Source organism: Suricata suricatta, chromosome 16 (genome assembly GCF_006229205.1).
Source record: "Suricata suricatta isolate VVHF042 chromosome 16, meerkat_22Aug2017_6uvM2_HiC, whole genome shotgun sequence".
NCBI classification, from domain to species: domain Eukaryota; kingdom Metazoa; phylum Chordata; class Mammalia; order Carnivora; family Herpestidae; genus Suricata; species Suricata suricatta.
In genome coordinates, this window is record NC_043715.1 from 46,093,115 (window position 1) to 46,115,560 (window position 22,446).

At 54.0% G+C, this 22,446-nt stretch overlaps 2 protein-coding genes and 1 non-coding gene across 5 annotated transcripts in view; 1 reads left to right on the forward strand and 2 right to left on the reverse strand.

The window, feature by feature from the left end:
• Positions 1–1,030: 1,030 nt before the first annotated feature.
• On the reverse strand, positions 1,031–19,257 carry COQ8B (coenzyme Q8B). 3 transcript variants are annotated; one of them, XM_029925821.1, is made up of 15 exons: positions 19,186–19,257; positions 18,674–18,778; positions 18,418–18,537; positions 18,208–18,274; positions 16,162–16,239; positions 13,022–13,144; positions 12,792–12,877; positions 10,915–11,055; positions 10,743–10,824; positions 10,008–10,101; positions 7,588–7,729; positions 7,365–7,472; positions 4,918–4,983; positions 2,273–2,359; positions 1,031–1,858 (listed from the first exon to the last, which is right to left on the reverse strand). In XM_029925821.1, exons 2-15 carry the CDS (start codon positions 18,773–18,775, stop codon positions 1,556–1,558), a joined length of 1,599 nt encoding a protein of 532 aa, XP_029781681.1. In that variant the 5' UTR covers positions 18,776–18,778; positions 19,186–19,257; the 3' UTR covers positions 1,031–1,555. The 3 variants fall into 3 exon arrangements, with proteins under 3 accessions (XP_029781681.1, XP_029781680.1, XP_029781682.1); XM_029925820.1 differs by lacking the exon at positions 19,186–19,257 and adding an exon at positions 18,968–19,129; XM_029925822.1 differs by lacking the exons at positions 18,674–18,778; positions 19,186–19,257 and adding an exon at positions 18,968–19,129.
• Positions 9,093–9,283, reverse strand: LOC115281340. Its single transcript, XR_003904253.1, has one exon. It is a non-coding gene; the product is annotated as a U2 spliceosomal RNA (small nuclear RNA).
• A 2,963-nt stretch (positions 19,258–22,220) lies between the features above and the next one.
• Positions 22,221–22,446, forward strand: part of ITPKC (inositol-trisphosphate 3-kinase C) — a 16,024-nt gene continuing 15,798 nt past the window's right edge. Inside the window, exon 1 of the mRNA XM_029925312.1 lies at positions 22,221–22,446. Within this exon, the coding sequence (XP_029781172.1) occupies positions 22,361–22,446 (86 nt within the window). The 5' untranslated portion in view covers positions 22,221–22,360.

Consider the following 22,446-nt stretch of genomic DNA (forward strand, 5'->3'; position numbering starts at 1 on the left):
GGCAGCTCGGTCTGACGCGGGCCGGGGCCGGGGACCGGGCGATGGTGCGGGATGCACGCGCGCGAGCCTGCTCCGCTCCCCGGAGGATTCCGTTCCGGGGGCGGGGGAGCGCCCCTCCTGCCTCGGCTCCCCGCCCCAGCCCCGCCCATTGGCCCGCCGCCTGCGGGATATGCAAAAGAAACCCCGCCCCGGCCCCGCGCCTGGGCGGCTCAAGCCCCACCCCCTGGCCGGCAGGCCACGCCTATACGCAGATATGACCCCGCCTTCTCGGTGCGGCCACCGCCCCGCCACGCCTATTGGCCAGTCCCTGGCTGAGCCAGCATGTGAGCCTCGCTGAGACCTGCCCCCCCAGGCCCATCCTGGCGTGGGCTCTCTTCCCCTCCGTGACCCTTGACCTCTGGTCCCCTTGTGTTCCACGGCCGTGAAAGAGAGTTGCCTCGGCAAGCTCTTTGCCGTCCCACATACCCAAATCCTCCAGCTAACCCCACGGTTCTTCCAGCCCAGCGGTGGCGGGCAGAAGCGGTGACGAGGCACTTTTTGCAAGGAAGGGGAGGGGGAATGAACAGACCCCGGCATCCTGGTGCGCGAGCCTGTCGGCTTTGGGGGCGGGGGCGCGGGGCTGGGACCCGGGCGCGGTCCTGGCCGCCACTGCACCCCCGCTCCCACTCAATCCTGTGGGTTTGGCGAAGCAGCTGGCAGGGGCATTACGGCCCATTAGCAAAAGCAAGGTTGCTGGGAGCCGAGGGGAGGGAGCCAGGGGCCTGGGCGGTGGGGGGGCGGGGCAAGCCTTCTCAGCTGCCACAGCCTTTTTGAGCAGGTGGTCAGCACGTGCGGGAGGGGCGGGAGGGGCGGGAGGGGGGTGGCGGTCGAGTGGGAGGGAAAGGGTAGAAGGAGGATCCCGGCAACAGATGGCCCAGGCAGGGCTGGGCTTTCAGACCAGAGGATGGGAGGGGGCTGGCCATCTGCACCTGGAGGCAGGCTGAGAGGTCCTCAACACCCCCCAACCCCCCAGCACAGAGAAAAGAGCCCGGAAGGGGAGAGCCACTTTTATTCTGACTGAAGTTTCAAACACCCTCCCTTACCCCCTCCCCAACACACAGAAAGGATGGAGGCGGGTGGAGGGATGAGGGCAGCAAAGATGAGGGTTGCCTCCACCAATCACCGCCCCTCCCCTTTCACTGGCCACATCTGTGCAAGACCTGACGCAGAGGTGTGGGGCTCCCCATCTAGATGAGTCTGGATCTGCATGACTGGGGGCAGAGGGCCTAAGACTCTTAAATGTTGGCAAAAATAAGTTAATCCCTGAAGTAGAGTTCCTGGATGCCCACATGGGAGTAGGAAGATCAAGATATGGGAGTGTCAAGTTGGGAGTTCCCTAGCCAGAGGTTTCCCCAGCGCCAAGGAAGGGAGCTAGGCAAGCCTGGGAAGTCCGATGGGTGGTCCCCAGACCTGCAGGGGAATGGGAAGGAGGCATCACAGCAGTGGGTGGCCTGCTTTGGGATCAGAATCCTGGGATGGAGGCCATCTAAAGGGTCTGAACCCATGTCCCTTCTGGTCAGGAGGCTGCAGGCAGAGGCTCGGCCTGGCGACTGGCCCAGTAGCGGTGGTAGGTGTCCTGGAAGAGGTCCCGGCAGGCGATGTGGGCGCGGAGGCGGGCGCAGGCCAGGAAAGCCCCTGCCAGCTTGCGGTGCAGGGCATAGGTCTCCTCAGGCGGCGGGCGCAGCCGGTGCTGCAGCAGCACGGGGATGAGACCCTGCACCCGGCGGGCAGTGTCACCTGCCCCAAAGTCGTAGGGGCCCTGGGTGGCGAAGGGCTCCCCCAGGATCATCACCGCCTCCACGTGGGCATCCGAGAATGCCTATGGATAGGGGAGAGCAAGAGACCTGAAGTGTACCATACAGCCCCCTACTTGACCCATCTCCCTCAGAGGGTCACGTATAAACACAAGCCCCCTACTCCCTGAGAAGTGCTAGGCAGCCATCACTCCTTCCAGAGTCCCTAGACCCCCCCAAATGGCCCTTTACTTCCTCTCAAAGCCTCCAATACGAAAGTAGCCCTCAGTCTCTAGAAGAGAGAAACACGGTCCATTTCCACACCGCCGGTACCCACTAGCAGCCTCCCACTCCCTCCTTCTAGAATAGATAAATGGGGCCCATTTCCCCAGGGTTTCTGTGTAGCCAAGTAGCCCTCGATTCCCCCACTCCTCCCCAGAGCCCCCCAGTACAGATAAGCAGCTCCCTACGCACCCTACCCCACCCAAGTGTTTCCCGACCTTGGTTTCGAAGCCTGTGAGGAACTTGAGGTCCCGGGATTTCTGCAGGACCCGGTCTCTGTCTCCATTGGCTGCTGCCATCACCACCTGGGAGATGGGTATTCGTCAGAAGGTCAAAGGCCAAGGGAGTGGGGTTCATGGAGGGGTCTTGGAAAACTGGAGATGAACCAGCTAGAAGCCTGGCCCTCCTTGTACCCACCTGCATTCTTGTCTACGTAAGCCCCCTCCCCTAGAAGCTGTCCTCTCCTCACCTTTACGCTGTCTACATCTCCTCAAGACTGTTCCAGAGCCTGGGGGTGGCGGTGGTCAGGGCTTCTATACCCACCTGGCCTGGAACATAGCGCCTGCCCGGAAACTACCACAGTGAACCACCCAGAGGGAAATAAATGTCAAGTGCTGCTCATGCGTCCACACACCCAACCGGACAAGGATGTGACCATGACCCAGAACTGCATCTGAGGCTGCCATGGGGCCATCCCTGTCATTGCCTGGTTGTCTGTCTCCTACAGGAGCCCCAAGAGAGCAGGGGTCCTGGTTGTGCCGAGGCCCTCGTGGCAAAAGGTCTGGCAGTCAGGAGTCCCTTGGTGAACCTTTGTCCGGCAAGTTAGTGCGCGGAGCTCAGCACCTCTCCGGCCATGAGTGCACGTGGGGAGAGCAGGCATTGAGGGTGCGGACAGACGGACTCAAGAGCCGGCCTGCTTGGGCTCCTTCCCAGCTCTGCCACCTGCACTTGCTCTGCCAGGTCGAGAGACTGGGCAAGTTGCTTTGCTCTGGGGCCTCCGCTTTCTCATCTGTGAAGTGGGATGATGAAAGCACCTTCCTCGCGGGTGGCGTAGGGAGAAAGGAGGCGGCATCTGTGGAGTGCTTAGCGCTGTGGGAAGAGCCGCACCCGTGATGAGCTACCATGATTAAGGGGTGCATGTGAAGGTCCCCACTTCACAGAAAAGGAAACAGGCTGAGTGGGGGAATGGCAAGGCAAGGAGTGGAAACCCGAACCACTTGTGCAGGAGGAAGGGGAATACGGGATTAAACATGGCAGTTCTAGCCTGTCTCAGTCCCCCTGCCCGAGCCTGTCTGGCCATCTGTCAGACCTGTGGTCCTCGGGGACCGGTGTGACAGGGCTTTTTTAAATTGGAAAAGGCCGGAGAGACTGGAGAAGAGCCTTGCCAAATAGGCCTGGGGGAGTTAAGGGGACACAGAAGATGTTCCAACTACACAGAGAGAAAGGCCTCAGCTTTGTGCCTCAAGGGGTCTGTGTGTATGTGTGTGTGGGGGGGGGGGGAGATTACCAGCTCCTCCTCGTCCCGTCCCTATGTCACCAGTGGCCCCATCATCCACTAGTCCCCAAGCCAGGGCCCTGCGCCTTGTCCTCTCTTCCCTGTCCTGACCTCCCAGCATCCAGTCTCCCAGGCTCCCTGCTATTCTGAGGGAGTGTTCGAATTCTCTGTGCTCCTCTGCTCAAATCCTTCTGTGGGTCCCCACGGCACTTGGATAAAGTTCAAGCTGCAAAGCATGGCTTTTCAGACTCAGATTTGGCTCCAGCCTCATCGCCGGCTCCTCCTCTGCCCTAACCTGCTGGCCCAGCCAAAAGGTCCTCTAGGACGTCCTATTCAAAGTGTGGTCCTGTACCAGCAAGCTGTGACGTCACATGGGAGTGTGTTAGAAATGCAGCATCTTATGCCTGACTCCAGACCACCATCTGCATTTAATGGGATCATGCCGGTCGTGGGGGCCGTGGGGTCTCATATACACAAGTTCAAGAAGCGCTGCTCTAACAAAAATATCCCCTCTCTCCTCTTTGCCTTTTTATGTTTTCAGTCTGGAATACCCTCCTTGCCTCCTCCTCATCTTTCACATCTCCACGGTGAGTCCTCCTCCTCCAGGAAGCTCCCCCTGACCCCTTAGGCTGGCCCAGCCTCCCGCTCTGGGGTCCTACAGTCTCCTGTCAGAGACTGTCAGTCCCCCTCCTGGAGCTCGATGAAGGTGGACCCTGGGTTGGATTGGTTGCTGTTGTCCCTGGTTTTGGCCAGAGGAGGGCTGGGCACAGGGGGAATTGTCAGAGAATATTTGGATTGACGAGTAAATGAGTAGAAGACCCAGGTCAAATGGCTAATGTCAACAACTTAATGAGATGCCACCGGGAGGTGGGTGGGAGGGACAGGCAATAGAAGTGAGGTAACACTTCCTGAGCAGAGCTGTGCCCCCCCCCCCCCCCACTGAGCAGCCTGCCAGGGAGGTATTTGAGGCTGAACACCAAGGCCACCAAGGCCTTGGACAGCCTGGGGTGTGGAGAGGTGACAGGATGGCCACTGTGGGCCTCTTAGAAAGGGGCTGGTCAGGGGCTGGGAGCATGGGCTCTGGACTTAGGCTCCCTGAATCTGAATCCCTAACTTCTCTGAGCTCCAGTAATTTCCTTTGCAAAGTGAGACTAAAAATGGTCTGTCTCCATACGGAGATCAGTGGTCACACGGACACAGCATCTAAAGCAGTGCCTGACATCCTATTAAGGGCTTGGCATTTGTTAACTGTTACCCTTGCTTATGATTTCTTAACTCCAGCCATGATATCGCTCCTTTTCACCCCCTCACCCCAGTCATGGACTTGAGGTTCGGCCCTTCAAAGACCCCAGAGTTGGGGGGACTCACCTCAATGTAATGGTCTGTGAATTCAGTCCCAAATTCCCGGCTTGCACCAAAGTCCAGCAGGGTCACCTGGGAATGAGAGATGGTGAAAGGGATGCTGGGAGTCTACCCCCCACCCCCACTGTCTATGGTTGTGGGGGCGGGTGGAGGGGGAGCCAGGGTCCATTCCCACACCCCACACTCCCATCAGAGTCCCAGTCTGGCTGCCTCCCTGGGTTCCTGGCTTCGGGTCCACACTTCCCATCCAACCTCCGCATGGAAACTGAAGGGACCTGGCTTTCATATTTCTGGTCCTAATTATTTTTATAATAACAAGTTTTAGGCATAAAAGAAATCTAAAGAATAAAATGTGTGGAAAAGTAAAATGAACACCCACAAATCCAACCACCCAGTTTAAAATATTAAATACCTCCCACAGACCAGCCTGTCCTGTCCCCACCCTCTCTTCCAGGGTCACCGCTTCCCTGAAATTATTATTACTAAATTATGATTTCCTGAAATTCCCATGTATGAATGTCTACATTTTCTGCATATGCATGCAGATGAACAATAAATAATAATGCTTTGTGTGCTTTAAGACTTTGGGGTACGTGGGTGGCTCAGTTGGCTGAGCATCCAGCTTTTGGTTTTGGCTCAGGTCATGATCTCACTGGTCGTGAGTCTGAGCCTTGTGTCTGGCTCTAGCACAGAGCCTGCATGGGACTCTCTCTCTTCCTCTCTCTCTCTGCCTCTCCCCTTCACGCTTTCACTTTCTCCCAAAATAAATAAATAAACACTTTTAAAAACTTCATATAAAGGATATTTATGATAGTTACCCGGCAACTTACTCTTTGTGCCCAACATGGTTTTGAATTTATCCCATTGCTATGTACAGCTTGAGCTCATTCGTTTTTTTCACTACTGTGTAAGGACTTCATGGTGTGACCACATCACAATGCATTTATCTGGCTGGTGGATACCATGGTTGTTTCTGGGTTTTGCTTTTAAAAACAGTGCCCTGTGGACATGTGTGTAAGAGTTTCTCTAGGGCAATGGAGTTCACACTATTGTTCCCAGCCCACAGTAAGCAATACAGATTATATGGACACCACACCCGTGCACACAGAAATATAAGGTCAAACAAGAGCATCTTGAAATAATATGGATCCCTCCCATCTATGACACACTGATATTTCCTATTTTGTGGCTTTAAAACACAAATTATTGTTAGGGGCACCTCGGTGGCTCAGTTGGTTAAGCATCCAATTATTGATTTTTAGCTCAGGTCATGATCTCATGGTTGTGGGATCGAGCCCTATGTTGGGCTCTGCGCCGGGCGTGCAGCCTGCTTGCAATTTTCTTTCCCTCTCTCTCTACCCCTCCCCCACTTGTTCCCTCTCTTTTTCTCTCTCTCTCTCTCTCTCAAAAAAAAATGTTGAGACCCAATAAATTGATGTCAGGACTCACGTCACACCCTCTTACCCAGAATTAGAAAAATACTTCCAAGCAGTTTGAGCCCAGGAGGAATACAGGGTATCTCTGCACTTGGGGGTAGGGGTGGCAAGACTGAGGCGGCTGGCGAGCTGCGGGAGGGACAGCTTGTCCAGATCTGATAGAAAGATCCTTCTGGGGACTGAATGGGCACAGACTACTTTGGAGAGCCATTTGGCAGCCAGGCATGCTGAGTCTTTCAGTCCAAACCCTCACCCAGGGCCTTTGGCCACCCTGTGTCCTCTGCCAGAAATGTGGCTCTTCCCTGCTCTTCAGGTAGCTCTCCCCATCTGATCTTTCTGGTTTCCACTTGAATGGCACTGCCTTCAAGAAGCCTTCCTTGACCTGGCCTAACCCGTGCTGAGTCAGCCCACTTTCCCTGGCTTCCCACAGGCTACCCTCTGTGCTTCCCCATCGTGGTCCTGACTGCTTGGTCATCACTGTCTGGTCACGGGTCCCTCCACTGTTCTGGGAACTCTGAGAAGGGCAAGGATCAGGCCTGTCTTGGCATCACTGTCAAGAGGCAGTAGGTTCTCGGTGTGTTCCAAGTGAATGACAAGTGTAGTAGTGATGATGAACAGCCTTCTGAAAGGTGTGCCACTAGGGCACCGTGGCCTAGTGGAGATTCTATTTCCCAGCAGCCCTTGCACCTAGACAGGCTGTATGACCAGTTCTTATCAATGGAATGGGACAGGGAATGATGTCACTGCTGGCGGAGCCAGTGAGGCAGAGTGCTGCCCTCTTCTCTTTCCCCTTTCACTGGAAGGAGAGCACTGCAAGGCCTAAGGGCATGACACAGTCACAGAAGGGAAGGTCCCTGGGTCCCTGAATCACGTGCGGAGGAGGGCCGCTCCAGCCTGTAATGTGGGTAGTAACTACTACTGTGGTTAATAACTACTACTGTGTTGAGCTACTGAATTGATCGGGAGCTATGCGTTACGGCAGCTAATGGACCCTGATCCACATCATAAGGAACCAACCTGGTGGCTGGAGGCATCATAGAGGAAGTTGGCCCAGTTGGGGTCCGTCTGCATGAACCGGAACTCAAACAGCTCCCGCAGACACAGCCTCAGGAGCTGGAAGCAGATCTGCAGTGGGGAGGAGTCACAGACGTGGCACAGTTGGCCCCTGAACCGCTCCTCCAGGTCTAGCCAGCCCCGCCTTGGGGCAGTGCCCTCCCTACTGTCCCTCAAGACCGCATACCTGGTTCCGGAGGTCCTGGCTCAGGCCCTGGCACTGGTCCAGGGGGACCCCTCCAGCCAGTTCCATGCCCAGCACCCGTGTCGTGCACAGCTCCTCAATCACAGCTGGCACTCGGAAGAAGGGGTCACCCGCCAACAACTGCCTGGGACAGAAGGGAGGGGAAGGGACAGGACTTCACCCTTCAGGCCCCTGTGCCCAGCTCGAGGCCTCCTCCTCCTTCTCCGAGAGTTGCCTTCCCTCCTGCCCTCCTCTTGCCTGTCTGAGTGACGGCCGATACCTGGCCAAGCCGACGTTCACACAGACATTTCATTCATTCGCTGGTCAACAAGAATCTCCATAGTGCCTCCTAGCTGAAGGCTGCTGAAGCCCCGGTTACTGCTTCCCTACACTTTTATGACTTCCAGTTGCCCCAAGATGAACTCAACGCATTAAGCTTGAAGAGCACCACTTCTTCATCAACTTATTAATGAACCCATGCAAAGAAGAGTCATCGATATACAAATCCCCAAGTCCGCAGGGATACTCATTGGCAGTCTTTGGGGCTATTACTCTGAATGTGGGTTACTACTCTGACTCCTTCTGGGATCTGTCCCTGGGCTGGATGAGGCTGGGTGACAGAGCGGTGGCTGAGCTCTGGGCCTGCCCCCTAGACACCAGAGACCACATTCTAACAAATATAAACAGGCTGATAATCGACTGACGTGTGTCAATGTAAGGTTTGGGAGGCAAAGATTATGAGCAAGACTCGTGGTTGGGACCTGTGGCAGGGCTAGGGGGTGTTCAGGGGAGCAGGGAGATCGGGAGGGCCAGGGGAATGGTGTGGGTTTTATGCCAAGGGCACTGGGAAGGGGGCCTCCAGATCTCAAGGAGGAGCAGTCTCACCCAGCCCCCTCCATCCCCTCCTCTTCACGGCCCCGCTTTGGGGCTTGTCTCTTTTCCTTGTTCATAAAGTCTCTGCTGTTTGTACTGCTCCTCCTGGGCTGATTAAAGCATGGCCCCCTCTTCCTTCCCTCCCGTATGAGGAGGGTGCTCTCCCAAGCGTGCAGATGCTGGCCACCCAGGCTGTTAAGGGCTGACCTGGGACTGAATCCCACATCTGAGTCCAGGGCCCCTGCCGCTACCCACCGCCTTCTACTGCCACTTCTCCCTCGCTCCGTATGCAAAGATCTTGTTGAGCCATGCTGTGGAGGGTTTCACCAAATGTATTTTAACTGCTGGAATCACTAGCCTTCTTTTTTTTTTTTTTCTTTTACTAATAATTAGGGAAGGGAGCCCCAAAAGAGCAGCAGAGGGGCAAGCGGCGCGGCTTGGTCAGAGAATCGGGAAGGCTCGGGAAGGCTCCGGTCGGGTCGGAAGCACCGCAAGAGGACTAGACAGAGAGGCGACGGGAAGCAGAGAAGCCTTTTCCGGAAGCGCGGCAGTCCTTCAAGAAAGAAGCAGACGCACGACGGAGAGCAAAGACCAGCAAAGACCAGCGTCTACTTTTGGGAGACCCACCGAGGAGGGGGGCGGGCACCACTCCTGGAAGCACTGCAATACCAGGGCGATGCGCGGAGTGGACAGATCAAGCTCCTAGTCCAGCTCCCGGCTCTAAAAATTCACCTAATATACTGTCCCCCAATAGAGGACACGTCAGCTATTAAGCTGACGAGAACAGGTACTACGCTTGATCTTGGCCAAAAGGCCAAGAAGCCATCACTAGCCTTCTAAGATACGGCCACATGGTTCCCTGTAGCCGGTTCATTGATTTCCGCTGCTGTGTGATACTCCGCTGATGGATTATACCATCATTTATTTATCTACCCTGCTGGGTGAACCTGATAGATTTCCGCTGTGTCCAGTTTGGGGCTATCACTGCTCTGAGCATCCTGGGAAAGGCTGATGGCCTACACCGGCCCGAGTGTCCCTGGAGCATCTATTTAGCAAGGAGGGCCACTACGGGGCTGTATGGGGATACTGAGCCTGCAGGACGCCAACCTGAACGCTTATCTTCATTTCTTCTCCTGCCCACGGTACACAGGGATGCCCTGTAGCCTGGTCTTCTCTCCCTCATGTCGCTGTCAGACCGCTTATTCCTTGTCCAGCGGAATGACGGTATCTTGTGGCCTAAGTACCTGATGACAAGTCCTTGTCCCTCGCGAGACTCCATGTGGTTATGGTGCCCCATTCGACAGACGAGAAAAGCAACAGAGGGAGGAAGTAGCATGCCCGAGCTCTCGGAGGACACAGGGGATAAACCAAGGCAGGGGTGATGGAGGGAGGGATGAGCAGATGACAAGAATAAAGAGTTTGCAGGCCCCACCCCAGGGTCCCAGCTGCCGGTGGGGGTGAGGGGATGGGAAGGATCCATCTCCCACTCATCCTGGGAGGGAAGCGAGGGGTCCCGGGGGGCGGGGGGAGCTGCAGGGGGCTCGGCTCACCTGAAGTTCTGGGCACACGCCGCCTCACGGCGGTAGTCACACTCCCAAGCTAGCTCCTGCCGCAAGGCCTGCAGGCTTTGCTCAGCAAACAGGCCTGAGGGGACAGCCGTGTCAGCCAGGGCGGGCCTCGGCCTGTCCCCACCATGACAGCCACCCCCAGGCTCCCACTCAGGGACGTTTTCCCTCACTCTCCGTCTGTCTTTCCAAGTCCCTCATAGCTTCTGCCCCATTTTGCTCCGTCATCTGTCCACACACGTGCCGTCTGGACTTCCCGCGGGCCTCGCCGGAAGTCTCTCCCACAGGCCTCGGGTCTCTTTCATGGTCACAAATGCCACCGACTCTATTTTTCATAGCCTCTCATACCGTTCTTGTGGCCTCGAAATCTTGTTTCCAGGCCTCTCGCTCGCTCACACACACACACACACACACACACACACACACACACACACGAGGTCCAGCTCATACTCCCTCCCTGCTTCTGTGCCTCTCTTCCAAACCTCCAGTCCCTCCCTGGGCACCCTGCGTGTCAGTCTCTGGCTCTGTCAGAATCTTAAAAGGTCATCTTTTTCTCACACGCTCAAATCGGGGCTCTCCCTGCCTTGGTGTCCCTTCTGTCGCAAACGCATGGACATATGCATTGGCCCACACTCACGCGCTGCCCCGGGCCGGCCTCTGCCCCTCCACCCCGCCCCACTGTCTCCCTTCAGGGCATCTCTCCCAAGGAGCCTCACCCACCCTCAGGCAGGGCCACGCTCATCTTCAGCACCGCCAGCAGGTTCTGGATGTCACTCTGGATGCTCTGGGCAACGCCTGGGTACTGTGAGCAGGAGCAGGGAGGGACGGGGAGCGGGGGTCACTCCTCTGGGACAGCGGGGCGCCCATCCCCCAGCCCGGCCTCCCTCCTCACCTGGATCTTCACGGCCACCTCCGTCCCATCCCTCAGCGTGCCCTGGTGCACCTGTCCGATCGACGCCGCGGCAAAGGGCACCTCCTCCAAAGAGGCCACCTTGGCCTGCCAGTCCCTGCCCAGCTCCTCTTCGAGAACTCTCTGGGGAGCATGGTCAAAAAAAAAACAGTCACCATCGCTGCTGTGGGCAGTGGAGTTCCCTCTGTGCTGAGCACCTTACGTGTTAATCACTCCGTTCGCCCCCCGCTGGAGGCTCTGGGCGAAGCTCCTGGCTACTTTCCAGCTTTTGAGGAGACTGAAGCTAAGTCTTTTGGCAGAGGGGACAAACCAGGTGCCGGCAGACCGGGAGACCCGGCCTGGACCTGTGCTCCCGAGGCCACAAGGGCTACTGTGGGGAGTGCTCTTATGTGAAGTCCAGACTGACAATTATCCCTCCTTAGACTCCTATGTTGTATCGTCACCCTGTTAATGTGATAAAGAAGAACGAACGAAGGGGCGCCTGGGTGGCCCAGACAGCTAAGCGTCTGACTCTTGGTTTCAGCTCAGGTCGGGATCTCACGCTCTGCTCACGAGTTCCAGCCCTGCATGGGAGGCGGTCAGTGCGAAATCTGCTTGGGATTCTCTTTCACTCTCGCTCTCTCTCTGCCCCTCCCCAATTTGTGCTCTTTCCTTCTCTCTTAAAAAGAGAGACTGGGTGGCTCAGTCAGTTAAGCGGCCAACTTCAGCTCAGGTCATGATCTTGTGGGTTCATCGGTTTGAGCTCCACGTTGGGCTCTGTGCTGCAGCCTGCTCCCCATTCTGTGTCTCCCTCTCTCCGCCCCTCTCCCACTCACATGCTGTCTCAAAAATAAATAAAACATTAAAGGGGCACCTGGGTGGCTCAGTAGGTTGAGCTTCCGACTTCAGCTCAGGGCATGATCTTACAGTTTGTGAGTTCGAGCCCTGTGTCGGGCTCTGGGCTGACAGCTCAGAGCCTGGAGCCTGCTTCAAATTCTGGGTCTCCCTCTCTCTCTCTCTCTCTCTCAATTTCTCTCTGCCCTTCTCCCACTCATGCTCTGTCTGTGTCTCTCAAAAGTAAACATAAAAAAATTTTTTTAAACACATTAAAAATTTTAAATAAATAAATAAATAAATTTAAAGAAAAAAAAAGAGCTAAAATTTACAGAGGGCTTCCTGCGGGCCGGACCCCTCCAGAGTGGCCTGGGGAGGGGTAGTAATTAGCCAGGGTCACGTGGTGAGTAAGCAGCCCAGATCAGAAGGAAGGTAGGCAGCCAGGGCTGGATTCCACACCCTTATCCAGTTATTAGCAGAACAGCTCATGTCTGGGGCATTTACTCAGTGCCAGGCGCTGTGCCAACCTATTTACAGACACGATCTCCTTTAATTTATAAAAAGCCAGTACTAATAACAGCTAGAACCGGCATGTCACTCACGGTGTGTCAGGGGCCCTTTCTAAGTGCTTTGCCTCTACTAATGTCTACAACCCTGCGAGGTGGGTGTTGCCATCACTACCGCCATTTCACACGGGAGGTAACTGAGGCACAGAGAGGTCAGGCCACATGTCTGAGATCACCCAGGCAGTACATGGCAGAGCCAGGATGTGAACTCGAGAAGTCTGGGCCCCCAACTATGGCACACCCCTGCCTCTTGAGTAGCCGTGACAGCGCCCTGAGCCCGCCAGGGCCTGGACCAAGCGCCCTGCACTGTTCTCTCATTTAGTCATCCCTGCAATCCTCTGAGACCTGTGTTTTGGTGTTTTACAGACAAGGAGACCGAGGCTCAGAGTCAGACAGGGAGTAGCCCCATGAAGCCAGGAGGGGCAGGCAGGTGGGGCACAGTCATCCCCCCCTCCCCGCCCTTCCCGACCAGGCACTCACCAGCATCTGCCAGCGGGGCATGAAGTCGGCGCTCTGGCGGACCCGCTCGAAGATGCGCTGCAGCTGGGGACTAATGAAGCTGTTGTCTTGGGAGACAGGGGGACAAGGGACAGCAGTTAGGGAGGATGCGAGGAGGGGCCCCTGTGGGAGTATCTGAAGTTGGGTGCTTGCTGGTGGGGGGGGGGGGGAGATGTGAGGTCAAGGGCCGGGAGTCAAGGGTCATGCTGTACCCTGTATGCTGAGCATTTGGCCGACCTTGAGGGCGGCCCCCCGCACCGTACACAAGGTCTGCACGATCCGCTCGGCATTGGCCTCTGACAGGAAGGGACTGGAGCCTGGCCCGGAGCTGCTGTCTGCGGGGCAGAGAATACTCGTTAGTGTCACAAGCACAAAAATAATCACTGTAGCGCTACCGCAGAAGCCCCAGAGCGGCTAAAATGAAAAGGACAATGCCAAGTGCTGGCAGGGATGTGGAGCGGCTTAAACACTCGCGTTGCTGCTGAGTGTCACGGCACAGGCCCTCCGGGAAGTGTCCGGCAGAGCCTACACCCCTACCTGCTGTCACTTCTCTCCTAGGTATGTGCCTAGGACAGATGCCTGTGTGTGTACACTAACAGATCCTCCTAGAAGGTTCCCACGAGCACTCCTCACCAGTCCCCAGACGGAAATGACCCGAGCGACGGTCCATGGAATAACAAAGCCATGCTGGAAACAGTCACAGTGACTCCTACGGCACTGAGTCAAAAGCTTACGTCTACTCAGCAACCCGGAAGCATCCCAGCAACAGAATGTTGAGCCAAAGGGGCCAGACCCATGGGAGGATACGTGGTCTGACTCCGTTGGTCTGAAAGGCAAAAATGGTCAAAACTAATCTTGGGGCTCAGAAGCCAAGAGAGTGGTTTTCCCTGGCGGGAGGCATGGTCAAGAGGGGACAAAGAGCAGCCTCTGGAAAATGAGGAGAGTGATTCTCAAAGTGTGCTTATGGATATCCTGGGGTCCCTGAGACCTTTAAGGAGGCTCTGTGAGATCAAAACTATTTTCATAATAATATGAATGTTATTTGCCCCTTTTTATTCTCATTCTCCTCTAAATGTTTGGTGGAGCTTTCTAGAAACTCCATGACCTGTGATAATGCCACTTTTTTTTTTTTTAAGAGAGAGAGCATAAGGAGAGAGGGCCAGAGGGAAAGAGAGAATCTCAAGCAGGTCCATGCCCAGTGTGAAGCCCCATGAGGGGCTTGATCTCACGACCGTGAGATCATGACCTGAGCTGAAATCAAGAGTTGGCCGCCTAACTGACTGAGCCAGCCAGGCGTCCCCGATGCCATTGTTCTGACAGCTGATGGAGTGCGTGTGTGTATTCTTGTGTTTTGGAAATTTCTGTTTTAATCTCTAATGCAGTAAATATCCATAAATATAACTCAAAGAAATAATCCATAAAAGGTTCTTTGGGGTCCTCATTCTATTTGTTAACAGATTAATTGAGATACAATTCACAAACCGTGTAATTCACCTATTTAAGGTATATAGTTTAGTGGCTTCTGGTATATGCAGAGTTGTACGACTATTACCACAGGCAATTTTGGGGCAGGTTCACACCCCAAGAAGAAACCTCATACCTACTAGCAGTCACCCCCGATTTCTCCCGACCACCTCCCTCTGAGCCCCTGGAAACCATTCATTCATCTGCTGTCTCTATGGACTTCCTTATTCTGGACATTTCACACGGATGGAATCACACAATATGTGGTCTGTTGCATCTGGCCTCTTTCTCTTAGGATAGTTTTCCAGATTCATCCACTTGTAGCAGGGATCGGTATTTCATTCCTTTTTATAGTTGAATAATATCCCGTTGTATGACTATAACACATTCTGTTTACCCACTTCTAAACTGTAAGGGAGGGCAGGGATGCTGAGGCCGGAGACTTTGAGAACGGCTGTCTTAGGGCTTCTCGACGTCCATACACAGAGGTACCATCCACTTTGTGAAAATGAACCAAGCCTCACGCTTAGGATTCGTGCCCAGCTCCACATACAAATTAAATGATTATTCAATAAAGCATTTATTAAGCTTTTAATGATTTGATAACAAATGTATTGGGCTCTTGCCCTAGCTAGGGCTTACCCTGCCCTGTGCCAGGCAGCATTCCAAGTGTGTCTGTGGCTTCTCTAGCTCAATCCCCGCAATCAGCCCAGGAAGTAAGAACTACCAATGCCTTGGGGCACCTGGGTGGCTCAGTCGGTTAAGCATCCATCCTCAGCTCAGGTCGTGATCTCGTGGTTCATGGGTTCGAGCCCCGGCGTTGGTCTCAATGCTGACAGCTTAGAGCCTGGAGCCTGCTTCAGATTCTGTGTCCCCCCCCCCCCCGCTCATGCCCCTCCCCACTCGCGTACACACACTCTCTCCCTCTCTCTCAAAAATAAAACATAAACATTATAAAAAAAAAGAGAGAGACAACTACCAATGCCTTAATTTTCAAGGTGAGGAAGCAAAACATTCAGAGAGGTACAGTGCCTGGCCCTGGGTCACACAGCACAGAAGTGGGAGAGCGGCGTGTCCTAAAGCCTCATCCTCCACTTCTCCTCAACTTTGTGTTTTGAAAAAAATTCAAACGAACAGAAAAGATGCATTTACGGTATCACGGACACCCGCACACCCAATTCAAATGTTTCACATTCTGCCTCTCCAGCATAACTTATCTGTGTGTACGTGTGTGTGCGCGCACACAAACACTCACCATTATTTTCTGCAGACCCATTTGCATGGCGCTGCACTCAACCTGTGCGAAAAGTAAGGATATTCCCCTCCACGATCACAGTGCCATAATCACACTTAAGAAAACGACACGAATTCTCTAATGTCTGCTAGTCAGTCCCTATTCGGATTTTCCCAGTTGTCCCCTAAAGTCTTTGATAGTAACTGTTCTCAAACTGACATGCAATCATGGGTCACACATTCCATTTGTCAGTTACTATGGCCTTAGTCCCTTTTGAATCTAGACTATCTACCCCCATTTTTGTTTCTAGACATTGATCTGCTGGGGAATCTAAGCCACCAGTGCTAATTTCAACACCTCTCCTTCTATGTCTGTTGTCCACAGACCCCCACCACCACCACCAGCCCGACGCTCCCCTTCTTAGCTCTCCTCTCATGCTCAGAGTTTCAGGAACTCAACTCCAATTCTTTTTCTCACACGATAGGCTTCTCCCCATCACGACCCTGAATGCGGCTTCACAACGACCCTAAGAGGTGGGTACATCATCATCACTTCCACTGTCCAGATGAGGAAACTGGGCTCAGAGAGGGGAAGCCACTCGCGCCAGGTCACACAGCAAGGCCAAGGTCGGAACCAGGCAGTTGGCTCACTCACCTGACGGTAGACGTCCTCCTGACAGGGACTTCTTGGCCAGCTCCGCCAGCGCTCCCAGCCCCAAGCCCACAGCCAGTCCTGGGGAGCGAGAGAGGAGGCTGGGTACCTGCTTGCCCGGGGCTTCTCCCCCGTCTGCTCTCAGCTTCTCCCTAAGCAAGCTGCCTCCCAGCTCTCTGTTGGCAACTCTGTTTGTTTTTGTCCCCAAGTCAGTCTCTTACCCACTCTTCTCCCTGCCTGGGGTTCCCTTCAAGGTGTGGCTGCCTCTTTCCCCATCCCTCTCTCCACGTCTGTCTCTGGGGTCAGCAGTTCTCACCCTTGGCTGCACATCTTACTGACATAAGGAGCTTTGGCAAACACAATGCCCATTATCATGGCCTGAGATGATCCTTGGAACTCGTGTGTGTATGTGTTTAAAAATGATTTATTTATTTTTGAGAGAGTAAGAGAGACAGAATGCAAGTGGAGGAGGGACAAAGAGAAGGAGACACAGAATCCAAAGCAGGCTCCAGGTTCCCCGCTGTCAGCTCCGAACCTGATGCGGGGTTCGAACTCACAAACCAGCCACCTAACTGACTGAGCCACCCAGGTGCCCCCATATATATTTTTAAGCATCCTGGATGATTCTAGTGTGCAGCTAAGAGTAAGAAGGCCCCCAAATGATTCCCCAGAGTCTCTGTCTTCCTATGATCCCCGTTTCTCTGTCCATACTTCATCTTCGTGCTCACCTCTCCTTGTCTAAGTTGGTTTTTCTCCATCTCTTCCCCTCCCTCCACATGGTACATCTGTTTAGGCCTATTTCTCTCTGTGCCTTTTTTTTTTTAATTTTTTAAAGTTTTTATTTATTTATTTATTTATTTATTTATTTATTTATTTTATTTATTTTTGAGAGAGAGAGACAGCGTGAGCAGGGGAGGGTCAGAGAGAGAAGGAGTCACAGGATCTGAAGACAGGCTCCAGGCTCTGCGCTGTCAGCACAGAGCCCGATGCAGGGCTCGAACCCACAGACCGTGAGATCATGACCTGAGCCAAAGGCGGACGCTTAGCCGACTGAGCCACCTAGGCGCCCAAATGTGCCTTTTTTTTTGATGTTATCTCTCTGCCTTTGATTTCCTCTGCCTCCCTGTCTCCTTGCCCCTAAAGGCATCTTGACTCTGTCTGCCTCTGTAAATAACTGTAATTGGGATTTTCTGAGCACTTGCTACATGCCAGGGACCATTCCTAGTGCCTTAAGTGCATTACCTCGTCTTGTCCTCACACCCGCGGGAGGGAAGTTTACAGAAAAGCTTCCATTTTACAGAAAAAGAAATCGGGGCTCTGAGAAGTAACCTGTCCAGAGTCACAAAGTGAGGATGTAGCAGAATCAGTGTCTTGAGCCTTGAGCCTGGTATCAAAGCTCTGACCAATACATTTGACTCCCTCTTTATACTGTGAATCAGTATCTTTAAAACTTGAACCATGATCCACCCTAAAGAACATATCTGCATTATAACAGTAGGTATGTATATACGCACACATAGCTTATATACGATAACATATAAATGATATATATGATGTATATGGACACAGGATATGTATCATACATACATGTAACACACATGTAATGTTTCATGAAACAAAAATTTCCTTTACATGTGCGCCCACATGTTCCATTCTATTCTTTTTTTTTTTTCCCATTCTATTCTTTTTGATGCTGGTTGCAATCCATTGAATGATTCCATGCAGACTGTGACCTGAAGTTTGAACATCCTGCTGTATAACATAAGGTCAAGTCACTTCTCTTGCCTTAGCCTCCATTTCCTCATCTACAGAATGGAAATTAACACTCCTCAGTTCTGTGCAGAGATCTCGTGTACATGGGGCCTTGCACATTTCAAGCGTTCAATAAATGTTACCTTCCTAGCCAGTTCTCTTGGCTTCGCATGTTTGCCTTCGGTCTCTTTCCATCTTTCGCTCCTCTTTCTGTCTCTGATTCACCCCCTCCCTTGCTTAATTCTATAAATGTGGCCTCCTCTATTCTAGGTCATAACGTGCCACAGTCACACCTACCCCCAAAGTTGGCCAAGCGGCTGATGCGGGAAGCGGGCACCTTGCGTTCTTGAGAGCGGTCACTCAGCTGGGAAATGGGGAGAAAGTCTGAGGGCGGGAAGGTGAGCACAGTGTGCCCAGGGAGCCCAACCAACCTGCCGCCGTACCCTTCTCCAAGCCTGGGAGGCCAGTTGCCTTCAAAGGGTGTTGCTGGGTGGGAGGCAATGATACCTGGGGCCGGGGTGTCTTCCTCATCCGGGCCTCCCGTGCCCTGCGAATGTCCTCCTCACCCAGGCCTCTGCCAGGCCCATCCTTATGGAACATTTGAGCCCAAGAACCCCCACATGGCCCCTGCAAGAAAAGTGGATATTGGTAAGTTGAGGACACGGGATCTGCCTGGCCCTTTTGGACCCCTCCCTGTCATTTTATCCCCTATAGCCTCCCTCAGCCTCTTCCCCTTGGAGCACCCCCCTTCCCAATCTCTTACCCACCAGTGAGGCCCAGGCCCCAGGGCCTCACAAGGCAAACCAACTGTCCGGCCCAGTTGTCCACAAGTCCCCCGCAGTAAACCCCCCACCTCCGGCCACATCGTCTGGGGGAGAAGAGGAGGGATTATTCGGGTAGGAGTTGGCACTGACCTCCCTGCTTTGCCCTGTCTTTGCCAAGCACTCACATTCCTCTGTGTCCACCCTAATATTCCCACCCACCAAAGACTTCCTTTCCCCGAATTTCTCCTGGTTCCCTCTCTGGTTGCTAGGAACTCATAGCTCTTCCTGCGCACCTCCAAAAATCCACTTTCGCTCTGTCCCACTCCCCACCGTTGCTAGGGTCCTCCCAGGTTGCTAGACCCCACAGATCCTCCAGGGCTACCCTTCCACTCCACGGAGCGCCCCCCCTCGTTGCTAGGCACCGCCTTCCTCTCTGTTGCTAGGCCCTCACAAGACCTGCCCCCACCCCCAGTACGTTACTGGGCACCTCCCCCCGTTGCTAAGCACCCACTGTTCCTTAGATCCGGGTCGTCTACGCGTCGGGGTTTCTTGCGCTTCCGGGAATCTCCGCACGTACGCCCCCTCCGGTCAGCTAGCCAATAGAAGAGCAGTAACTCCCTGACTGGCACGTAGAACGTCCCGCCGTGAGTGAGGGGCGGGATTAGGGGCGGGGCCGAAGGGTGGGCGTTGGGGACTGCTGGGAGTGTTGGGGCACCGCAGGAGCGCGCACGTGCCCTTTTATGCCTTTCCACTCATCTCAGAGTACCATGTGCTTGGCAGACCCTTCTCTTCCCCACACCGTCTTTTTTGAAAACATTCTTTACAAACTCCGCATCTCTGCTCTGCACGAACATCTTGCCAACGTCCCTTCGTATGTTTGCGCCCCCCCCCACTCCCCGCAGGCTCAATGTCCCCTTTGAACACATCTTCCCAGCAAAGATGTCCTTTGCCCCGGGAGCCCCTCCACTTTGCACTTCCATCCTCTGCTTCAAACACCCACATCCTGGCACCCAGCCTCTTCCCCTGCACAGATAAACCCCATGCCTCGCTTGCCAACTGTCTCCCTCTCATACTCTCAACTCTCCTGTGTACATAAGCCCCCTCACGCTCAAGCCCCTTGCACACTGGGCGCCTGTTCTCTCACACACCCTGCTCTCTTTCCACTCCCCGCCCACCTGCGGGATGGTGAGAGTGGGAGCCCTCTGTTTCCTCTAGGCCTGACATTTCCCAGAACACACTCAGCCAAGATTCCCAGTGCTGAGTCAGGAGCCCTGGCATCCCAGAAAACCAGCTCCCAGTCCATCTGGGTGGGGGTGGGGGTGGGGATACAGGCAGCCTTAAAGCCTGCTCCCCCCCACAACAGGCTGACTCACCCCTCCTCACTGTCTGGAATAGAAGCAGCTGGCTGGGGCATCTCTCCCACGGCTGGGAGAAGGAGGGATGTGACGTTTCCCTCACAAGATACCACACACACACCCCTTCCCACTCTGTAACCCCTTTTGTAGGGAGTCAAACCTCCTTGTCGCTGTGCCTGGGGTATGTGACCTCAGAAGAGTGCTGACTCTTTCTGGACTTCATCTGCCCAGCCCGTATGATTTGTTAGGGGGATCCTGCTATGATTTTTCACTGGTCTGTGAAGAGATGACTCATTTTAGAGCCCTGGGCCTGTGCCCAATGCCCCACCCCCAGATGACTCAATTTCAAGACAAAACACCCCCCATCACGCTCCAGACGTAAGGGTCTGACTCAGGAGCTGGGTGACAGCTCACCCTTGGGGGCAAAAATATATAAAAAGCACCTATGACAATAACTAACCCCGCAGGACAGTGGCTGATAGTGCCAGGCCCAGTGCCACATGGTTCACATTTACGGGGTCACATCAAATAGCCTGGTGGTGACAAGCAGAGGCTAGAGACTGGCAGATTTCTGAACCTCAGCGTTCCATCTGTAAAATGGGGCTGTAGTATCCTCTCTTGCTCACTGTTAGAGAAAGAGATGCAGTGAAATAGCGTTGGTAATGAGGTTGGCACAGGACCCGGCACAGAACAAAAGCTCTATTCAAAAGGGAAATTTCTTATGGAAAAGTGGTTCTTTCCAAAGTTTCTATTAAGCACGTAACACGTACTTTTCTAGGAGACACAAAAGAAAGGGTCCAGGCAAAACTAGTTGCCCCTCTGGGTGCTGGAGAGAAAGTTTTGAGTTTAAACAGGGTGGTCAGGGAAGCGCTCGCTGAGGAGGTAGCTGAGGAGTTAACATTTGAACAAAGACCTGAAAGAGGTAAAGGAGGTAGCTGTTGGAATATTTGAGGGAGGAACATTCCAGGCAGCGAGAACAACCAGTGCAAAGGCCCTGTGGTGGAAAATATTTCAGTGAAATAGCAAAGAGGCTGATGGGCATAGTGAGTGAGGCAGAAAGGCAGAGCAGGGGAGGTCTGGGATGTAACCAGGACCAGATCACTTACGGTATAGTGAGGCACAGAGAAGATTATAGCTTTGACCCCAAGTAGGATGGAAACCATGGAAGGTTCTGAGCAGGGGGGCACATGATCTGATTTAGGGGACATGACATAGTCTTAACTTCTGGCTCTTTCTCCAACACCCACAGCCTTACACCCTATAGAGAACCAAAGCCCAGAATTTAAGTGAAGTGGGCCTGAACTCAAATCTACACAACTTAGATGTGTGATCTTGGACTCACTGCTTTGTCTTTCTGTTCCTCTGTTCTCCTGTTTGTGCAAGGGAAAATGATGATCCCTACCTCACAGGAATTGGGGTATAAACTGGCAGGTACCGCACCTGGCACAAAGCAAGTGTACAAATAAGTTATAAATAAGTAAAAATTCCCGTAACAGTCTTGTGAGAAACCTATCAATGCTAACATTTATACTGATGAAAACACTGAGGCTCTGAGCAGATAAGTCTATGGGAAAAGATCATCCCAAAAGTGAGTGCTGGAGCCAGAATTTGAAACCAGGCATCCTCACTTTGCCTTTAGATAAATTCCTTCGCTTCTCTGGGCCTTAATTTCCCTGTTGTTAAAAACGCTTGGCTCTTGTGGCACTGAACACACGTTTTCTGAAGCGATAATAGTACAGATAAAATGAGTAATAACATTATTCATGTTACAGGTGAGAAAATTGAGCCTGGGGCTGGGGCAGAGGGAGGGGAAACAAGTCACACATTCAAGGTAACACTGCTAGGAAGTGGCAGAGGCGGGTCTCGAACCCAGGTCACCAGAGTTTCCGAGTCTTTCAGTCAGTCCTTGCCCCCTTTGAAAGATGGGCGCGCTGCGAGATTCGTCCCGAGGGTTACAGGGAGGTTATACTGGGTCATTCAGGGGTATAGGAAGATCGGATTCGTTGCAGGGGTCTAGAGAGGGACCCCAGAACCCTAAACGCAAAGTGCACAAGCACCCAGCAGTGCAACACTCCGAGCCCACCCTCCTATAACACCGGGGGGCGGGGCCAGGAGAGGCCCATCCCCCTTTCGTCACGTCCGGCAGGGCGGGGCTTCGGGGCTTTCCCGGGGCGCGGGGGAGGGAGTATCGGTTAACCCCTGCGTGGCCGGGCGCGCTGGGGCTCCGCGGGCCGGAACCCGGGAGTCGGGGCTCCCCAGCCACACCCCTCGCGGGATTTAAAGGGGCAGGAGGGGCCGGGTCGGGGCGAAGCCCGAACCTAGGGAGCGGGCATGAGACGCTGCCCGTGCCGGGGGAGCCTGAGCGAGGCAGAGGCCGGGGCGCTGCCGGGGGCGGCCCGCATGGGACTGGAGGCGCC

Coding starts and splice junctions, on each gene's coding strand:
- COQ8B (XM_029925821.1), bottom strand. CDS start 18,775: ATGTGGCCGGAGGTGGGGGGTTTACTGCGGGGGACTTGTGGACAACTG. Junction 13,145..16,161: donor AGGAGGACGTCTACCGTCAG/GTGAGTGAGCCA, acceptor TCTGCCCCGCAG/ACAGCAGCTCCGGGCCAGGC. Junction 7,473..7,587: donor GCCAGGACCTCCGGAACCAG/GTATGCGGTCTT, acceptor TCCCCACTGCAG/ATCTGCTTCCAGCTCCTGAG.